Source organism: Nematocida major (genome assembly GCF_021653875.1).
Source record: "Nematocida major strain JUm2507 chromosome Unknown 2266, whole genome shotgun sequence".
NCBI classification, from domain to species: Eukaryota; Fungi; Microsporidia; genus Nematocida; species Nematocida major.
This window is the reverse complement of record NW_025952944.1, coordinates 1-15938: the sequence shown is the minus strand read 5'-3', so window position 1 is coordinate 15938 and position 15938 is coordinate 1. Positions and strand designations below refer to the sequence as shown.

The 15938-nt window shown below is 49.3% G+C and overlaps 10 protein-coding genes across 10 annotated transcripts; 3 read left to right on the top strand and 7 right to left on the bottom strand.

The window, feature by feature from the left end:
• Positions 1-48: 48 nt before the first annotated feature.
• Positions 49-1389, bottom strand: NEMAJ01_1727 (sodium/hydrogen antiporter; the record flags this gene model as incomplete). Its single annotated transcript, XM_047915565.1, has 1 exon — positions 49-1389. One exon carries the CDS (start codon positions 1387-1389, stop codon positions 49-51), a length of 1341 nt encoding a protein of 446 aa, XP_047771522.1.
• Positions 1390-1485: 96 nt separating this feature from the next.
• Positions 1486-1965, bottom strand: NEMAJ01_1726 (large subunit ribosomal protein L24e; the record flags this gene model as incomplete). The annotated part of the gene is made up of 1 exon (XM_047915564.1): positions 1486-1965. The coding sequence occupies one exon, from the start codon at positions 1963-1965 to the stop codon at positions 1486-1488; it is 480 nt and encodes a 159-aa protein (XP_047771521.1).
• A 316-nt stretch (positions 1966-2281) lies between these two features.
• On the bottom strand, positions 2282-3313 carry NEMAJ01_1725 (translation initiation factor 3 subunit I; the record flags this gene model as incomplete). The annotated part of the gene is made up of 1 exon (XM_047915563.1): positions 2282-3313. The coding sequence occupies one exon, from the start codon at positions 3311-3313 to the stop codon at positions 2282-2284; it is 1032 nt and encodes a 343-aa protein (XP_047771520.1).
• Positions 3314-3386: 73 nt separating this feature from the next.
• On the top strand, positions 3387-5390 carry NEMAJ01_1724 (uncharacterized protein; the record flags this gene model as incomplete). Its single annotated transcript, XM_047915562.1, has 1 exon — positions 3387-5390. One exon carries the CDS (start codon positions 3387-3389, stop codon positions 5388-5390), a length of 2004 nt encoding a protein of 667 aa, XP_047771519.1.
• A 423-nt stretch (positions 5391-5813) lies between these two features.
• On the bottom strand, positions 5814-7040 carry NEMAJ01_1723 (uncharacterized protein; the record flags this gene model as incomplete). Its single annotated transcript, XM_047915561.1, has 1 exon — positions 5814-7040. The coding sequence occupies one exon, from the start codon at positions 7038-7040 to the stop codon at positions 5814-5816; it is 1227 nt and encodes a 408-aa protein (XP_047771518.1).
• A 12-nt stretch (positions 7041-7052) lies between these two features.
• NEMAJ01_1722 (DNA-directed RNA polymerase III subunit RPC6) lies at positions 7053-7781 on the top strand (the record flags this gene model as incomplete). The annotated part of the gene is made up of 1 exon (XM_047915560.1): positions 7053-7781. One exon carries the CDS (start codon positions 7053-7055, stop codon positions 7779-7781), a length of 729 nt encoding a protein of 242 aa, XP_047771517.1.
• A 747-nt stretch (positions 7782-8528) lies between these two features.
• Positions 8529-8864, bottom strand: NEMAJ01_1721 (uncharacterized protein; the record flags this gene model as incomplete). Its single annotated transcript, XM_047915559.1, has 1 exon — positions 8529-8864. The coding sequence occupies one exon, from the start codon at positions 8862-8864 to the stop codon at positions 8529-8531; it is 336 nt and encodes a 111-aa protein (XP_047771516.1).
• A 352-nt stretch (positions 8865-9216) lies between these two features.
• Positions 9217-11964, bottom strand: NEMAJ01_1720 (uncharacterized protein; the record flags this gene model as incomplete). The annotated part of the gene is made up of 1 exon (XM_047915558.1): positions 9217-11964. One exon carries the CDS (start codon positions 11962-11964, stop codon positions 9217-9219), a length of 2748 nt encoding a protein of 915 aa, XP_047771515.1.
• A 1128-nt stretch (positions 11965-13092) lies between these two features.
• NEMAJ01_1719 (ATP-dependent RNA helicase DDX19/DBP5) lies at positions 13093-14427 on the top strand (the record flags this gene model as incomplete). Its single annotated transcript, XM_047915557.1, has 1 exon — positions 13093-14427. The coding sequence occupies one exon, from the start codon at positions 13093-13095 to the stop codon at positions 14425-14427; it is 1335 nt and encodes a 444-aa protein (XP_047771514.1).
• A 292-nt stretch (positions 14428-14719) lies between these two features.
• NEMAJ01_1718 (uncharacterized protein) lies at positions 14720-15938 on the bottom strand (the record flags this gene model as incomplete). Its single annotated transcript, XM_047915556.1, has 1 exon — positions 14720-15938. A coding segment is annotated over one exon (1219 nt), but the record flags the coding sequence as incomplete, so codon positions are not given.

Sequence of the window (15938 nt, the reverse complement as noted above, 5' to 3'; positions counted from 1 at the left end):
ATAAAGTCTGGCAGTGCTACAACATGTGATTTATTTTGCAAGAAAGCGTCATCCTATAATTTCCTGCAGGTTTTGCATATCTGCTTCTCTCTCCACCTCAGTGTCTGACTCGTACATGCTCTCTAGTGTCTTTCTTGTTTTCCGGTGCTTCCTGCGTAGGTGCATGTGAATAATCGGCGCAGTTGTCCCGTGCACAAGAATGCTCGAGAAGACGATCCCCTGAACTGTCTTCAGAATTGTCTCTGCGTGTGCGGTGCCATCCAGTTCGTGTGCTGCGTGGTGTGCGAAGAAAATGGCTCCGACTCCGATCGGGCCAAACCATCCTGCGAAGAGGATTTCCCGCGTGCTAAGCCCTGGGAAAAGGCCGAACTTCTTCATAAGAAGCAGGGCTGGGACTCTCCTAAAGAGCAGGATCAGCACCGCGCCTGCCATCATGCGCAGGCTGAACGCATCGAGCGGAAGGATCAGCCCGAGCACGATGAAGAACGACTGGTTGAAAATCAAGTCGACGACCTCCATAACGTGCGAGTTTTTCATGTCCCTAACCATTTCCTCGTCCCACGAGAAGACAAGGCCGGACGCAAAAACTGCGAGCAAGTCGTCACTCTGTATAAACGCGGTCACGCCCGTCACGAGGATGGCGAGTGCGAGGGAGTACGCCAAAAAGCTTTCCTTATCGATGAGCATCTTTTTTACGCTGTACTTAAGCAGGATGCGCGCAGCTGCGCCTATCCCTGCCCCCAGGACAATTGCAAAGAGTATTTCAAAGCCCCACGTCTCAAAAATCCACTTCTTCGCGGTGTATGCGATCTGGTCGCTTCTTTTCGCGCTCTTCATGAGGAGGATCGGGAGAACGAGGAGGGGGAATCCGAGCCCGTCATTTGCCCCGCTCTCCACGGCAAGAAGGTACCGCAGCCGGGAGGGGATGTACTTATTCGCGAACTTCCCCTTGATGACGGCACTTGCCAGAACAGGATCTGTAGGGGTAATGCATGCTCCAATGATCATTGCCGGGAGCCACTCCAAGTCCAGCGCGTATTTCACTATTATGCTGGAGAATGCGTACATGATAAGCATGACGGGAAGCAGCAGAACTGCAAGGGGCCTCCAGTTCTTCTTTATGAAGATGCGGGGAACCGTCACACCCACAGCCACCAGCTGCAGGGAGAGGACGATGTGCGAGAAGTGGAACAAAAACTGCGGGTTTTGCAGATTTTCCAAGAGCTCGGTGTCCCCCTTCTGCTCCAAAACGTACCGGCATATAATTCCATACAGAGTTGCAACCGTGGTTTCTGCTATATACAGTTTCTCCTTGATGAAGAGAGAAAGCAGCCCAAAACTAAGTATAAACCCTCCAAGAACAGTACAGCAGCTTGCAAAACTTTTCATTAAAATAAAATTGCATTCTCTATAAGTACTTCCCCTATATCCAGCGCCCATTTAGAAATTTCACCCGAGCACGCGAATAAAATTTATTGTTTCTCTCTACTCGAAAGGCAGCTTCAGCGCCTCCCGCACTCTTCTCTTTCTCTCCAGGTTTTCCCGCATTCTCTCGTCTTCTGTGAGGGCGTCCAAGTTCTTCACTATGAAGACTCGCTCGCTGTCCACAAGCTTCTCTCTCCCCGTGAGCAGCCTGTTCTTTATGTGGAAGGCCTCTCGGGAGTGCCGTATTTCTGCGATCTTTGGCATGCTTTCGACAACCTTCGCGTAAACCTCCTTGTTGTATATAATGGGCTCGTGCACCCGCTTTTCAAACTCCTGGGAGGTGTCGTTGACCAGGTCCTTCCCGCGCACTTTCCGGTACGTTTTCGTCCATGCGACCTTCCTGGGGTTTCTCTTCAGCTTAAAGTTCTTGACGCACTTCGACCGGCAGAACCTGAACTCAGCCCCGTCATTTCGCACGAACATAGATCCATGCCCCGGGTAGATATTGCCCGAGCAGAAATAGCATTTCTGTATTCTCATTTCGCTTTGTAAAAATTTGCGTATATTTATTCGTGGCCTTTCTATTTATTTTCTCTTTTTTTTCACCCCAGGATTCAAAAAACCCTCTTTCGCCACGGACTTCTTCATTGCAACGTCCGCCAGATGGAGGAACATTACTGTGCTCAAGGAAGCGCCCTCTTCATAGAAGTGCGTGCCAAGTACCACAACATTACATCTTAAAATCCTGCTCCCGCGCCTACCTGCAAAACACTTCTTACTTTCTGCATTCTGCTAAATCTTGCGAGTACGCCCTGGGGGAATAAATCTAACTAGTTACTACACTCTGGGCGCTCTCCTAAACCTCTCCCCCCTCAACAGGCACGAAAGGCGCGTTTATAAAGGCTGGGTCGTCCATCTTCACCAAGTGCAGGACTCCGTCCTCTCCCCCGGAGGCCATTGCCTGCCCTGTGGGGTGCACGTCGAGGGTGTTTACTGTTCCAAAGTGTGTTTTGTAGTACCCTATCAGCTTGGAGGTCGCGCAGTCGAAGAATTCTATGTTGAAGTTTCCCTGTCCTGTCGACGTTGTGACGTATCTGGCGTCTACTCCTCCTGCAGAGACGAGGATTCTGTTGTCTGGGAAGACTCTGGCCGTGTTGTTCGGGGAGTCTGAGAGGAACTCCCGCACGAAAGAGACTTCGTTCCTGTCCGTCCGGATGATCTTGCTCTTGAAGTCGCTCGATGCAGTGACAAAGTACGTGTTGCAGAAGGAGGGCGCGAGGGAGGTGATTTTTGCCTGGTGAACTTTCTTTGAGGAAACCTCCTGGAAAGTCCTTTCGTCTATCAGGGCAACATTTCCCTCCGTGTCCCCGTATACTATCCTGTTGTCGAGGGTCGTTCTGATCGCAAGCGGCATCGTTGGAGTGACCACCTGCCGGATCATCTCCCCGCTGACAGCGTCGAAGACCCACATTTTGGGCTTCTCCCCTATGACAGAGTCCGTGCACAGGACGACTCTCCGACTGTCTGCAGTGAATGCGACGTCTCGGGTCTTGACGACAGTGTCGAAAGAGTGGATTCTTTTTGCAGTTTCAATGTCGTACACGTTTGAGACGCTGTCAGCCCCTGCGGAGACGAGGAGAGTCCCTTCCTTGTTTATGTCGAAGCCCATTATTGCTCCCGTGTGGCCCTCGTACAGGCTCAGCTTCTCGCCGTTTGAGACCCTCCACGCGACAAGAGCCCCCTCCGCGCAGGAGGAGAAGAGCAAATCGCCGTCCGGGTTGAATTTCACTGTTTTAAGAGGCCTTTTGTGGTGTCTCAGGGAAAAACTTCGCAGGGGCTCGATTGCCCTGGAAAGTTCGCTGATTCTTTCTTCCGTGTACTCTTTCATGGCAGGCAAAAAATTACACTTTATATACGAATCATCTGCATAAAAGTAAAATAAAAAAATAAAAATTCGTAGAATGGCCGATAGGGAGAAATTTCAAAATATTAAGGAGAAAATACGGTCAAATGAAATGCGGTTTGAAGATGTTTGTTTTGCGGTGATATCTGAAAAAGGTGTTTTGCACACGGACATGGTCCTTCTTCTGCTGGCCACTGAGGAGATAGCCTTCCCTGGGGCCTCTTCGGCTGAGATGCTTCGGCACGGGGAGAGGGAGCGCAGCCCAGGGACTTTTCACTCGTCCTGCCAGAAAGCGTACGAGATCTACGAGGAGATGCTGGGGAAAAGATACTCAAACTTTCTCTACCTGCTCTGCGTCTTTCTGAAGGAGTTTTCAGCGCACAGCTTCACGCAGACGGCGTCGGAAGAGCCGTGGGTCCTGAAGAAGTGCCTGACCGCGTGCCAGGACATTCTTTTCATCCTGCAAAACAGGAAGCCCGGAGAAAAGCAGCTCGGGTACATCTGCAGCGAAGTTCTGGACATGCTCCTCGACGTAATGAAGTGCCTCCCAGGGGAAATCTCCGAAGAACTTGCAAATACGATGATCGACTTGAAGCGAATGGAGAAGCAAGTTGTTGGCATCATAAATATGCAGGTCTCCCTGGAGCCCGTTATAAAGATGCTCAAGTACGTCGTAGAGTTTGCAGCCAAGAAGGGCGACTATCTGGTCGTTAGCATGCTCCGGGCTCTGCACACGATAGAGCAAAACAGAAAGTCTCTGGAAATATCGTACGGAAAACGCGTCTGTTTCCTCGGGAAGATCCTCCAAAACGAGATTCGCGCGTGGGGGATGAACCTCCTGAGCCCTGCCTGCTGCTACGTCGATCCTGCACACCCACTCTTAGCGGGGACTTTCGTCATCAAGCCGCGCATCTCCTGCACCCCCGGGAAGACAGAGAAAAGCATAAGCGCGTACATAGACGTGATTTTGCAGGAACTCGCGCAGTTTATACCGTACATATACATTCGCATGACGCACTTGCACATTGAGGTCGGGGAAACGCACTCTCCCGTGAGCCTGAGCTCGTGGAATGCACTTTGCTACATCTTCAACCTCGAGATAGTGAAGTGCGAGATAAAGTTTGTCTCCCGAAATATGAGCATGGTTTCCAACCTTCTGGGGAGCTTTTTCAAGTCCTTCGTGGCGCAGGACATGGTTTCTCTCTCGCTGCACCCGGGGATTCCGCTGAACGAGAAGATCATTGGGACGATGGTGAAAAGTCTGAAAATAAAGTCTCTTACTCTGAAGGAGTCTCTCTCAGACGGAGTGCCTGGCGCAGGAGTAGAAGACTTCCTGCGGGCAGCCTTCAAAAGAAAAGACAGCATTTTCTTGCGCCTGGAGGACATCCACATCGTCTCCCTCTTCCAGAACTCTGTCGTTGTGGGGATGCAAAGCATCGTCTTCTACGGGATAAAAAAGCTGAGTTTAGAGTTTCCGTCCTGCAGCACGTACAAGGGAAAACCCCGCAGGAGCATCACAGAGATTGTAAAGCCCTGCATGTTTCCTGCCCTGTGCGAGCTGACAGTGAAGAACAACAGCCTCACCCGAGAAGACTTTGTTTTTCTCAACGTGCACATGAATCTGGTCCAAATAACATACGGGAAGTTCTACTGCCCCTCTGGCTCTTCGTACATCGTGGAGCAGAAAACGTACATTTTCAAAAAGCCTCTGGCGGTTGCCCTGAATACGGGCATTGTATTTATAATAGCTGAAAGCATTATCCACGAGTGGTGCAGCATGTACGGACTTTCCCTCTTTTCCGAGTGCTTGATATGCAAAGTTCCTTTCTATCACGAACCGAAAAAGTCCGCTGTGATCATGCCGTGCGGGAGTGTCTCGCACATAAACTGCATTGGGGAAGCCTTCTCCAAAAAGAAGAATCCCTGCTGCCCATTCTGCAAGAAAAAAGTCCATCTAGTAATGGGGTTTCCCATGGCGGTTGACACCATGTTCAGGCGCCTACCAGACAGGAGTGTTTCAAGCCTGTCTGCCCGGGAAGATCAAAATGATGGCGCCCTTTGATATACAGAAGGCCAAATCCCAGCTCTGCACGAGTCGGCACAAATAAAGGCCTCTTAAGACACGCCTGCGCTCCCGAGCACAAAGTCTATTTATTCGCTCTGGAAAGAAGCTTTGGAGCTGTCTTCCCATTTTCTTTTTATTTTTTATTTTTGCAAATTTTTCAACCAGCCCTAAAAACGCCATTGCATGCTGGAAACAGCGTGTGCACAGGAAAATATTCAATAAATTCTGTTGTATGCTGAAAGCATAGGTACTCCTAGATTGGTTATTGCATTGAATAGGCCCAAATGAAGGGACCATTTAACTAGACATTTATGGAAAGATTTAATAATGTCTATATAAGCAGGTCGAGAATTAATAAAGGACAATGTTTCACATGACTACTTCCCGTATTACAACTAATTCAAATATTTAACACAAAGTCTATTTATTCACCTGTTCAGAACTGTTCACCTGTTCAGACACTTCCTCCTTCGCCTGCTCCATCGCGGAAATGCACGCACTTTCATCCACGCCCTCAGTGCACCACTCGGGCAATTCTGTTTTAAACGTCTTTCCGCCTATGGAGTATATCCACGCGTGCAGGGAAAGAGTCAGAAATTTCGGGAGCACGTCCAAAGTCTCTGGATTTCTGCAGTGCATGCACGACTCCTGCACGAATCGCCCGACATCCGCAGTTTCGATCTTCTGCAGGAGTTCCACGTCGTCCACGAAGTCGTCAGTTCTGCACTCTCCAGCGGACAGGAGACTGCCCGCATACTCTGGAGTTAGGCACACGCCCTGTTTCCTCACCATTTCCCTGTACACGCCCTCGTGGATGTGCACTCTTTCGGGAGTTTTCCCTTGAACTTCCTCGAGAAGTGCGTCTGGGCGAAGATACGGGCGCCTGTACAGCATATCATCGACGATCGGATACCCAATTCCCTGCAGGTGCACCCGAATTTGGTGGGTTCTTCCCGTTACAAGCCCGCACGCCAGGACACTTTCTCCGCCCGCACTGTACACGCGCTTGAAGATCGTAGTGCTGGGTTTTCCCTGCAGGCCCTCTATATCGTGTATCTCCGTTGTGCAGGTCTTTCGGGATATCACGAGGGGAAGACTCACTACAACCTCCTCCTCTGGGAACTCTCCCTGGACCTTGCACAGATATATCTTCGTCCCTGCCCTTTCCTCCATCTTTTTGTGGTACTCAACTGCTGCCTCCGGGGTTTTTGCGAGTATCACGACCCCGGACGTCTGTTTGTCCAGCCTGTTTTGCACGGAGACGTACTCGAGACTTCTCTGCCTTTTTACGATTTCCGAGAGCGTGTTTTTGTTGTACGAGCTGTTCGGGTGGCAGGGAATCCCCGCGGGCTTGTCAACGACGACTATTCGGTCGTCCTGGAAAACGACAGGAATTCTCTCCGTGGGGATGGGGGGCTCGTGCCTGTGCGTTGTGTGCGTGATTAAGTCTCCGTGCCTCAGAGCGTACTCTTTTGGGACTTTTTCGTTGTTCACGAGTATAGATCCTGCCTCCACGGCCTTCTCAAAGTAGAGCCGAGTCCTTCGCTTGAACTCCCCTGCCAGGACATCGAGCAGATTCTGGCCAACCCATCTTTCCTTCGTGTACGCTTTGAACTTATATATGTACCAGGGAGAGACTCTTGCCATAAAAATTTTACGATGCGCAGCGTATTAGAGTTTATTTCCTCAAAAGAGTCTGGAGTTGGCACGCAGGAAATACAGGATGAATTCAAGGAAATGTCGCTGCAGGAAATTGTAGCTGAAATAAACCGTCTGCACGCGGACTCTCTAATCGACCTGTTCCGAACGAAGTCTGGGATCTTCTACCGGAGAAACACGGAGCCACAGACGTTTTCCAGCACGGAGGAGAAGATCGTGTACCTGCTTGTAAAGGAGTCTGGGGTCGAGGGGATATGGATAAAGGACATCCGCATGAAGAGTGGGCTGCACCAAAACCTCGTTACTAAGCTCCTGAAAACCCTCGAGCAGCGGGTTCTGATAAAGTCTGTTAAGTCCATAAAGCAGAACCGGAAGGTATACATGCTGTACGATGCAGTGCCTTCTGAGGACCTGGGGGACGGTCCCTGGTTCACGCAAGATGCGGAACTGGACACTGGATTTGTCGATGCAATTAAGACGGTGATATACGAGTGGGTGCTTAGCATAACTGCCTCTGAGGGACTGCCCCCTTTTGAGACACTCCCAGAGCTCTCGGACGCGCACTCTTTTCTGATGCGGGCTGGGATATCGTCGGTTCCCCTCACGCAGGACGACGTGAAGAGGATCCTGGACATTCTCGTGTACGAGAGGAAGCTTCTCCGCCTCAGCCAAAAGTACACGATCAGGAAAGGAGCAGCCGGATACTCCTCCGAGGAATGCGTTCTATAACGGCAGAAGCCAAAATATTAGCAGCGTATAAAACTGCGAGAAAAATAAAAGCACTAGCTACAACTAGCAATTTCCCCCAAAAAGTTGTTATGGTCGCACACTTTTCTATGAAAGTGCGGGGTGTCTCAGAACGGCCTAAATTCTCAACTACTCGCTCTGGCATCTGCAATCTTACGCGAAATCTTTGTTTGGAATTTATAGATTCTTAGTGATCTCTGCAAATTGCAATTTAGCGTGTTTGTTGTGGAAGATCACATTTGCCCGTAATTGATGCTGCTTCTATTTGGGCTGTAATTTCTTAAAGGGAGAGAATAATTCGTGTGGTTTCCCAATTGGAGTGCGGGTAAAATCTTGTCCTTTATTCGCTTGGCGTGCTGGAGTTCATAGGGTTTTGTCTATGCTCAGCCATAGCTGCAATGATTCGTCTTTCTATTGAGTACCCAGTGCGCAGCATGCTTTCAGCAGATGCAAGAGTCACAGTGAAGCTTTTGGGATGTGCACTCGTGCGACTTTTGCATGTGAGTAGAAGTGCAGGGGCTTTTCTGGGCAGAGAGTCTCCGTGTGGAAATGCTGTTTTTCTGCTCTTTAACTCCGTGCAGTTTCTGCGAATTTTTTCGGGTCTTCTATTCCCCACGGCAAACTGCCGGCCTGCATCAGGCCCGACAGAAGAGGGAAATACGCGCTGACGTATAGGCTCTCTCGCGGGCTCCAATGCCCTTCTTGAATTTGGCCTATATTTTCCAGGGGTTACTGCGATGTATTCCTTCCCAGTGCATCCTCGAAGCAAAAGGTGTATATGAACGTGATGATGCCGGCCACCAGAAGTATCAAAAGTACATCAAGCATTCCGGCCCTCTCTTTGCGGTCACTTGGGTCTGTGTGAACACTCTTTCGAGTCCTGGGCGCTCTTGATTTGCCGGCTTTGTACGAACTCAAGCGCTTTTTAAAGTCTGTTTTCGCTCTGCTCACAGCTTTTTCTATCGCTAATACTGCCTTGCTTGGATTTGTTGGGTCTACAAAGTTTGACTCGTCTTGCTCGTTTGCTTCTGGGATCGTGTACAGCGCAAATTTTCTGCCTCGCATTTTTTTCTATTGCATGAATCCATATAAAGCCTAGATTTTAACAGAAAACAGCCGAAATTATGCTGGAGTATTCGCGTGTGTGCAGCACAAAAGCACGTGCAGGGAGACATTCTAGGGGCAGTACAGGTGATATAGTGCATAGTTTCTGCTATTTCTCTGAATTTGAGAGTAAAGGCTCTGCACTTGTAAAAAGTGTCTGAATTTGCAAAAAATCTCTACGCGTTTTCTTTTCTCCTGCACGAACAACTGACGGGTGCATCGAAGAGACTGGGGCATCGACAGCAAAAGCATGTAGGATTCTAGGGATTCTCTGCATTTATTCTGTGGGGCACCGGCAGAGTCTCAGCCAGGCTTATTCGCCAAGGCAAGAAATATGGAGTCTATTCGCCCATGTGGAACCACCGTCTTTTTTTCGAAGGAACCTGTACAGCTTCTTATAATTTTTCCATCCCTGGCTTTTTCTTTCTAGGAAGAATTCTCTCGCTGGGTAGATATCTTCCGCACTTTGGGATTTGAAGGCGTCTATTAGCTTCTGCTTGTTCTTCTTCATGAAGGCCATCGTGTCTTTTGCGTTCTTTCTGAGGACCTCCCAGAAAGAGTATAAAAATTCTTTTGGAAGTTCGTCTATCCGCGCATATACGATCTTAACGAAAGAGAAGTCTTCACTCCTCAGCCTGCACGCAAGAATAAACCACAGAATGTTGACGTACTTGCTGAGCACTCTCCCCCATTCGCTATGTCCTTCAAGCATGTTTTTAAGCGCGTCCGCGTACTCCACCGCATCTCCCTGGAAAAACACATTGAATATCTGCTCCATATTATGCTCGTTCCCCAAAATTGACAGCACCGGAAAGACGGTCGATTTGCTTTTGCTTAGCTCTTTCTCTATGATTCTTAGCACAATTTCAGCACATTCCGTCTCCAGGACAAGCCCCAGAATGCTGCAGTGCATGTACCCCTCCGACATCACAAACACATAGTCACTCTCTGGAATTGTTATCTTCGGGAGTGTGCTTTTATGGGCCTGCGAGTAAACTATGATGGGGAATAGCATCTTCTGCAGGCGGAGGTTGTCTATGCGCATGCTTCCCAGCGTGTTTGAGACCAGGCAAGCGATCGGATGAGCAGAGGAAATTTCTCCCCCACTTTTTATAGCGCAGCACAGGGAGTAGAGTATAAGCGCGTATTTGCACCCATTTCCGCATATTTTCTTGGAGACGAATATTCTGTCGATTTCCTCCCCCTGTGTACTCGCTGCCATTTTTACAGCCTCTAGAAGAGATTTTCTGGTCTCGCAGGAGTTGCTGTAGAGGATGCTGTCTACGTGCTTCTCTGCCATATACCCCAGGAAGTCCGCCCTCTTTTGGAATTCCTCCTTCCACGCCTCCAGCCTCAGAACATCTTCTTTTGTCAGGGTGGGTTTACTGTCTAAAAGCACCGCTTTCGCATGCTTCAATGAGAAGGAAATGCGGACTTCCTGGGGGGGTTCCACCGCCGTGTCTACTAAGCACACATTCCCAATGACGTCGTTTTTTCTCCCGTTCAAAACCTTCTTTTCCAGGTCTTTGCACTCTACCCTGATCTCCGTGTTTGCAGCTATTTCAGACAGAAAATTTTCCGCGTACTTTTTCAGGTCCAGGAAAAAATTCGGGCCTGGAGTGGGACTTCCCTCTATTTCATCCATGAACTTCAGTATAGCAGCTTCTTCCGCGGACATTCGCCCTGTTATTTCGGCAATGACCAAAAGCATGTTCAGGATGCCCACGCCGAGCTCGTTTTTTCCATCCATGAGATACGATATTCGCGGATGCTTTAGGTTGGAGACGACATGGTTCCACCTTCTGTGCATCTCGAGGTCAACAAGATCGAATGGAGAGCGGTTGATCTGCTTGAAGAAGTGCTTGAACTCGGGCGTGGCTTGCTCCATTTTCTCCAGGCAGTACATCCCCGTTCTCTTTTTGTATAGGAGACAGCGCACTAAGTTGTATATCGCATTCTCTACGCAGTTGCTGAATGTTTTCGCTTTTTTCGAAGGCGCTGTCTCCTCTGTTTTTATGTGGACTTCTATCGTCGTGTTTTCTGAGGGCGGGGCAGAGCTGGAAAATGGAAGTGAAGAATTCGCTCTCTCCAGAGCCGAAATATTTTTAATTTCTTCAAAGCCGTCCTTGCACGCCCCCAGGGAACTGCAGAAAATCCTTTTGAAAACTTCTGCAAGATTTTCCGCATTTTGTTCTGCCTCCTTTCTAACGGCATCCATCTGGTCCTGCAGTATTTCGTGCGTGCATGCAGCTAGATCCTGTATTCCGCCAGTGCTCTCTAGATACTCGAAAATGTACGTTTGTATGAGGAACTGCGTACTGTTCAGGAAATCCCCTCTCCTGTACTCCTCCAGAGTCGAGGGAAGGCTTTTCCTGCGTTTACTCTTTTTGAAGAACTTTATAACGTCAATTGCGTTGTACTGCGTGACTGTCTCGGGATCCTGTGCTCCTTGAGGGTGGTGCATGAGCACAGGCTCGGCGCTGAATAAGCACGTGCCATCGGCTTTTTTCAGGGAAATTTCTTCTTTCGTGCACTCGATGTCTAAGGAAACGCCTTCACTCAACAGAAGAAGAGAGGCCAGAATGTAGCTGGCCTGCTTCCCAGTTGCATCCTTCCGGAGGAAGCCTGAAAAAGAGTCCTTGCACCCGGACTCAATCGAAAGAACCCCGTCGCACGATGGAAACATAATTATAAGCCTTTTGTGGTACTCGCTCAAATACTTTTCTGCTTGGCTCTTTTGGTCGAGAGGCTGGTACGCCCTGTCTTTACGCTCATTTCTCTCGTATACGTGGTTGTATCTTGCTATGCTCGGGTGTACTTCTGTGGTTAGGCTGTAGTTTATATCCACCCACGGGGAAAACAGCCTCTTGTTTTGCATAAAGCCGTTTATTGCGTATAAGTAGCCGTGCAAAAGATTCAGTGGGCCCGCAGGGTTTATGCACACTTTCCCAGAGCCTTCTCCGAACTCAGCATCCCTCGCCTCTTTTATCTGCTCGAGAGAGACTCTTGTCTCTGCCTGCAGGAAGATCATCAGCATAATCAGTACAGCGTATAGTTCCATTCTTGGGTAAATAAAATTTAGCAACTTTCTACTACAGTACGCAAACTGTAATGCAGAGATGCTGACTTAGTGCTGGACAAGTACTGTGTAGTCAGTTGGTCCGCAACCCATGGGATAAGGAGTGTATGTCGGACTGATACGCTCTTTGTTTCTCGTGACGATGTAAGCCTGAAGTGAGACATTGCGGAGAATATATCTAGGAAAAAGGCATAGACCAGAGAGAAGATAAATCAATAAATTCATTATACTTTACTTTAACGCCATGGAAGTTTCAATTTTTTCTGAAGGCTGCGGGTTGACTTTGTGCTTGCCTTTGGATGCGGCGAGCAATTTTCGTTCAAGGTGAGGCGAATGCTTAGATGTGAAAAGCATAAATTTTAGCATGGATCCCTTGCAGTTCGGGTTATTCGGGTGCGCAGAATGCTGTGTTTTCCTGCTCTGCTTCTCCTTGTGGGGCTTATCTATTTCCTCTGATACTTCTTCGCAAAAGCTCGCGCTGAGTTAAGGATATGCCGCAATACTGCAGATTATATATGCAAAAACATGCATATCTCCAATTTGTTCTTCGGTTTGTAGCACAGGCCTTGTCTATTCCGCGCGGGAGCTGTACTCTACGCGTGAGTTTCCATCGGTCGTATATGCTGCAGACATTTTGTGCCTGCAAGAATAAAACACATACAGAATCCCGAAATATTTGAATGCTTTTATTTTGCACGCCGAAGGCTGGACAATGCCAGAATGCGGAGAAATCGCATTTTTACGCGAGCACACGGAATATGCGCACACTCCTGCACTTCCCAGGGCATTTTTGGCACTTGGCAGCGCGGGCACAGGAGGAAAAGGGGTTTGTGTGCAGGTGCACCTGAAAACATGCAGGAGACTGTTTAAACTGACTTTCTATGCGCATGTTTGCACGCCCCCGTGTAAAACCCCGTATCCAGAGAGATAGGCATCGGATAATGTGCATTTCCAGGGTCTGAGCACCCGAAATTTCAGCAGATGCACCAGCAAGAGAAGCCCTCGCACATGCTCCAGTTTCAGCAGGAACTGTGAAACAGCATTTTCCAAGACGTCCTTACGCGCCGGGCACTAAGACATAAATAAATTTATTTTTAGAAGATCCAGAAAATGGACAACAAACAACACGCGCTGGACACAGCCCAAGAGAAGAAAAGCGAGAACACGGGCAAAACAGACTTGCCAGAGGACGTAGAGTACGCCCTGGAAATGCTCCGGCAAATGGAGGTTTTCAAGAAGGAGAGCGACATGGAGGAGTACAAGAACTCTCTGCTAAGCAGCGAGCTCCTCTCCAAAAAAACATTTGAGGATTTGAATCTGCCCGAGAATGTGATAAAAGCTCTCCGTGCGATGGAGTTTAAGAACCCGAGCACAATCCAGCAGAACTCCATCCCAGAGATCGCCTCGGGAAGCGACGTAGCCTTCCAGAGCCACAGCGGATCCGGAAAGACGATCGCCTTTTTATCAGGAGCCTTGTCGGTGATAGATAAAGACGTGAAATCTCCGCAGGTGATCATAGTCACGCCCACAAGGGACCTGAGCAAGCAGATACACGCTGTCCTCGAGAGATTCTCCACTTTTGTGGAGTTTACGTCTTTGCTCGCCCTCCCCGAAGTGTTTGAGCGACACAGCCTGCCGAACGTCGACCAGCAGATTCTCATAGGCTCCCCAGGAACCCTTAAAAGACTCATTTCCACAATGGGAGAAACCCGCATAAAAATGGTCATACTCGACGAGGCAGACGCCCTTTTGCAGGACGACATGGGCGCACAGACTGTTTCAGTGGTGAGAAAGATAAAGGACAAGCAGCTCGTGCTGTTTAGTGCCACTTTCAGCGCTAAAATGAAGACAGTGATCTCAACACTCTCAAAAAACATAAAAACACACTATTTGCAGACAGATAACATAAAACCAGATAATATCACGCAGTTCTACATGGACGTCCCAGAGAACAGAAAGTCAGAAGTCCTGCTGAAGCTCTACGGCCTCATCACAGTCGGGCAGTCGATCATATTTATACACACGCGAGAGAAGGCAGCACGCGTCCAGGAGACCCTGAAAAGTGACGGATTCGACTCAGAGCTGCTCCACGGACAGCTCACGAAGGAGCAGAGGGACAGCGTGATCGAGCAGTTCAAGAAGGGCGCAGTGAAGGTTCTCGTCACCACAAACGTCCTCAGCAGAGGCCTCGACGTCCCGCAGCTGAACCTCGCAGTGAACTACGACATACCAAGAACGCAGACAGGCGCAGTCGACATAGAGACGTACGTGCACAGAATCGGAAGGACAGGAAGATTCAACAGAGCAGGCGTCTCAATTACTTTCGTCGGCGGAGAGAGAGACAGAATGGACCTCCACACGATACAGAGAGAGGTTAAGTCCCCCATAAAGTACATTACGCTCGAGGCACTGAAGACAGCAATAACAGAGAAGCTGAAGGAGTAGCCCTGCACACGAGAAGAAATAGTGTAGCTGTGCTGAAAGAAGTTGCTCATTTGGTTGTTGCTTGGGCAAATCAATATTTGTTTGGCAGCAGTATAAACAACGATATTTTAAATACAAAAGTATTTAAACTCCAATAAAAAATAAAGGCCGTGATTTTCACTAGAAATTCCCGAAGAATTGCAGCGTGTAGAACAGAAATAAAGCACAGCTTCCCATACAGTTTATTCGTGGCAGAGATCTGCTTTTTTGTTTGTGCCAGCAGAACCTGAAAGTTCAGGAAAGTTCAGGTATTTCAGCCTGTCCCATCTCGTGCACGACTCGCAGAAACCCCCATCGGAACCCCCAGCGGAATCCCCGCCTGTGTACATGCCTGCAGGAGGGAAAGCCCAAAGACAGTCGGAACCCCCTCCTCAGAGTCCACGATGTAGAAGCGGTGCACTCCTGCACTTTTTCCCTCGCAGGTAACGTCTCCCTCCACGTAGAAACGGCTGGGAATTTTCCGGTTCAGAGCGTCCTTTATCAGGATCTCGTGCGGGCTGGTCTTAAGAACAGCTGTTTTTGCCGTTAGGTCGCTGTATACGCTCCAGTCGATGAGGCTAAGGTCTGAGCCCGTGCTGTGCCGCCCCCTCAGAGCATGCCCGCATACAGAGACCGTTACATAGACAGGCGGAGAGATCAGGATACGCCCAGAGGACGAGCGAATCCCCGGACTTTTCGCCTGGAAAATAGCGTACTCCGTGGAGACTTTCCGGATCCTTTTTCGCACGGAGTTGCACGCATCCACAGAGTGCCCCTTCTTACTGCAGAACGTGCAGAAGTTCCTGACAGAACCTGAATTTTTCTGTGTCTCTCCCTGCATTTCATCTATCTGCGTGCATGCGGAGATGAGCAAGTCCGTATCCTCCTCTGTCTCGCTCAGTTGGGAGGCAAGGACTTCATGCACGTTCTTCCTGCGGATGAGCTTTACGACGGCGTGCCACGGGACTCTCTTCCGGAGAACGTCGTACGCGACAGAAACTCCCCAGGAGCGCATATCGTGAAAGTCAAAGCAAAAGGGGATCTGCCAATGCCACGTCAGATTGTGCTCCTCCAACACCCCGAGAAGTTTTGGGAGGACAATTTCACTCCAGTCCACGCGTGCCCCGGACTCTTTCTCGTACATTTTGACAGCTCGCATGAGGGAAGTTATGCAGGGAATGACGGAGTGATCTCTCGCCTTCTTTCGGATCGCCTTCTGCAGGTACATGAGACGCTCGCAGGAGGTGGATACGTGCCAGGCGGGATTTGCCTGGATGAGTTCTTCCTTCGCCCGGAACTCGTCGTAGCTTTCCTGCAGGGTGAATACGTGCATCTCCTGCACCAGCCTGTCCCCCCACTCTTTGTGGATTTCTTCTGTGTTGCAGGGTCCTGCTGTAATTCCAGACGGCTTTCTCTCCTCTGGGATTCCAGGGTCACTTGGAGCCTCTCTTTGCTCGTGCAGCATCAGGCTAATTAAAAACACACTATGCACG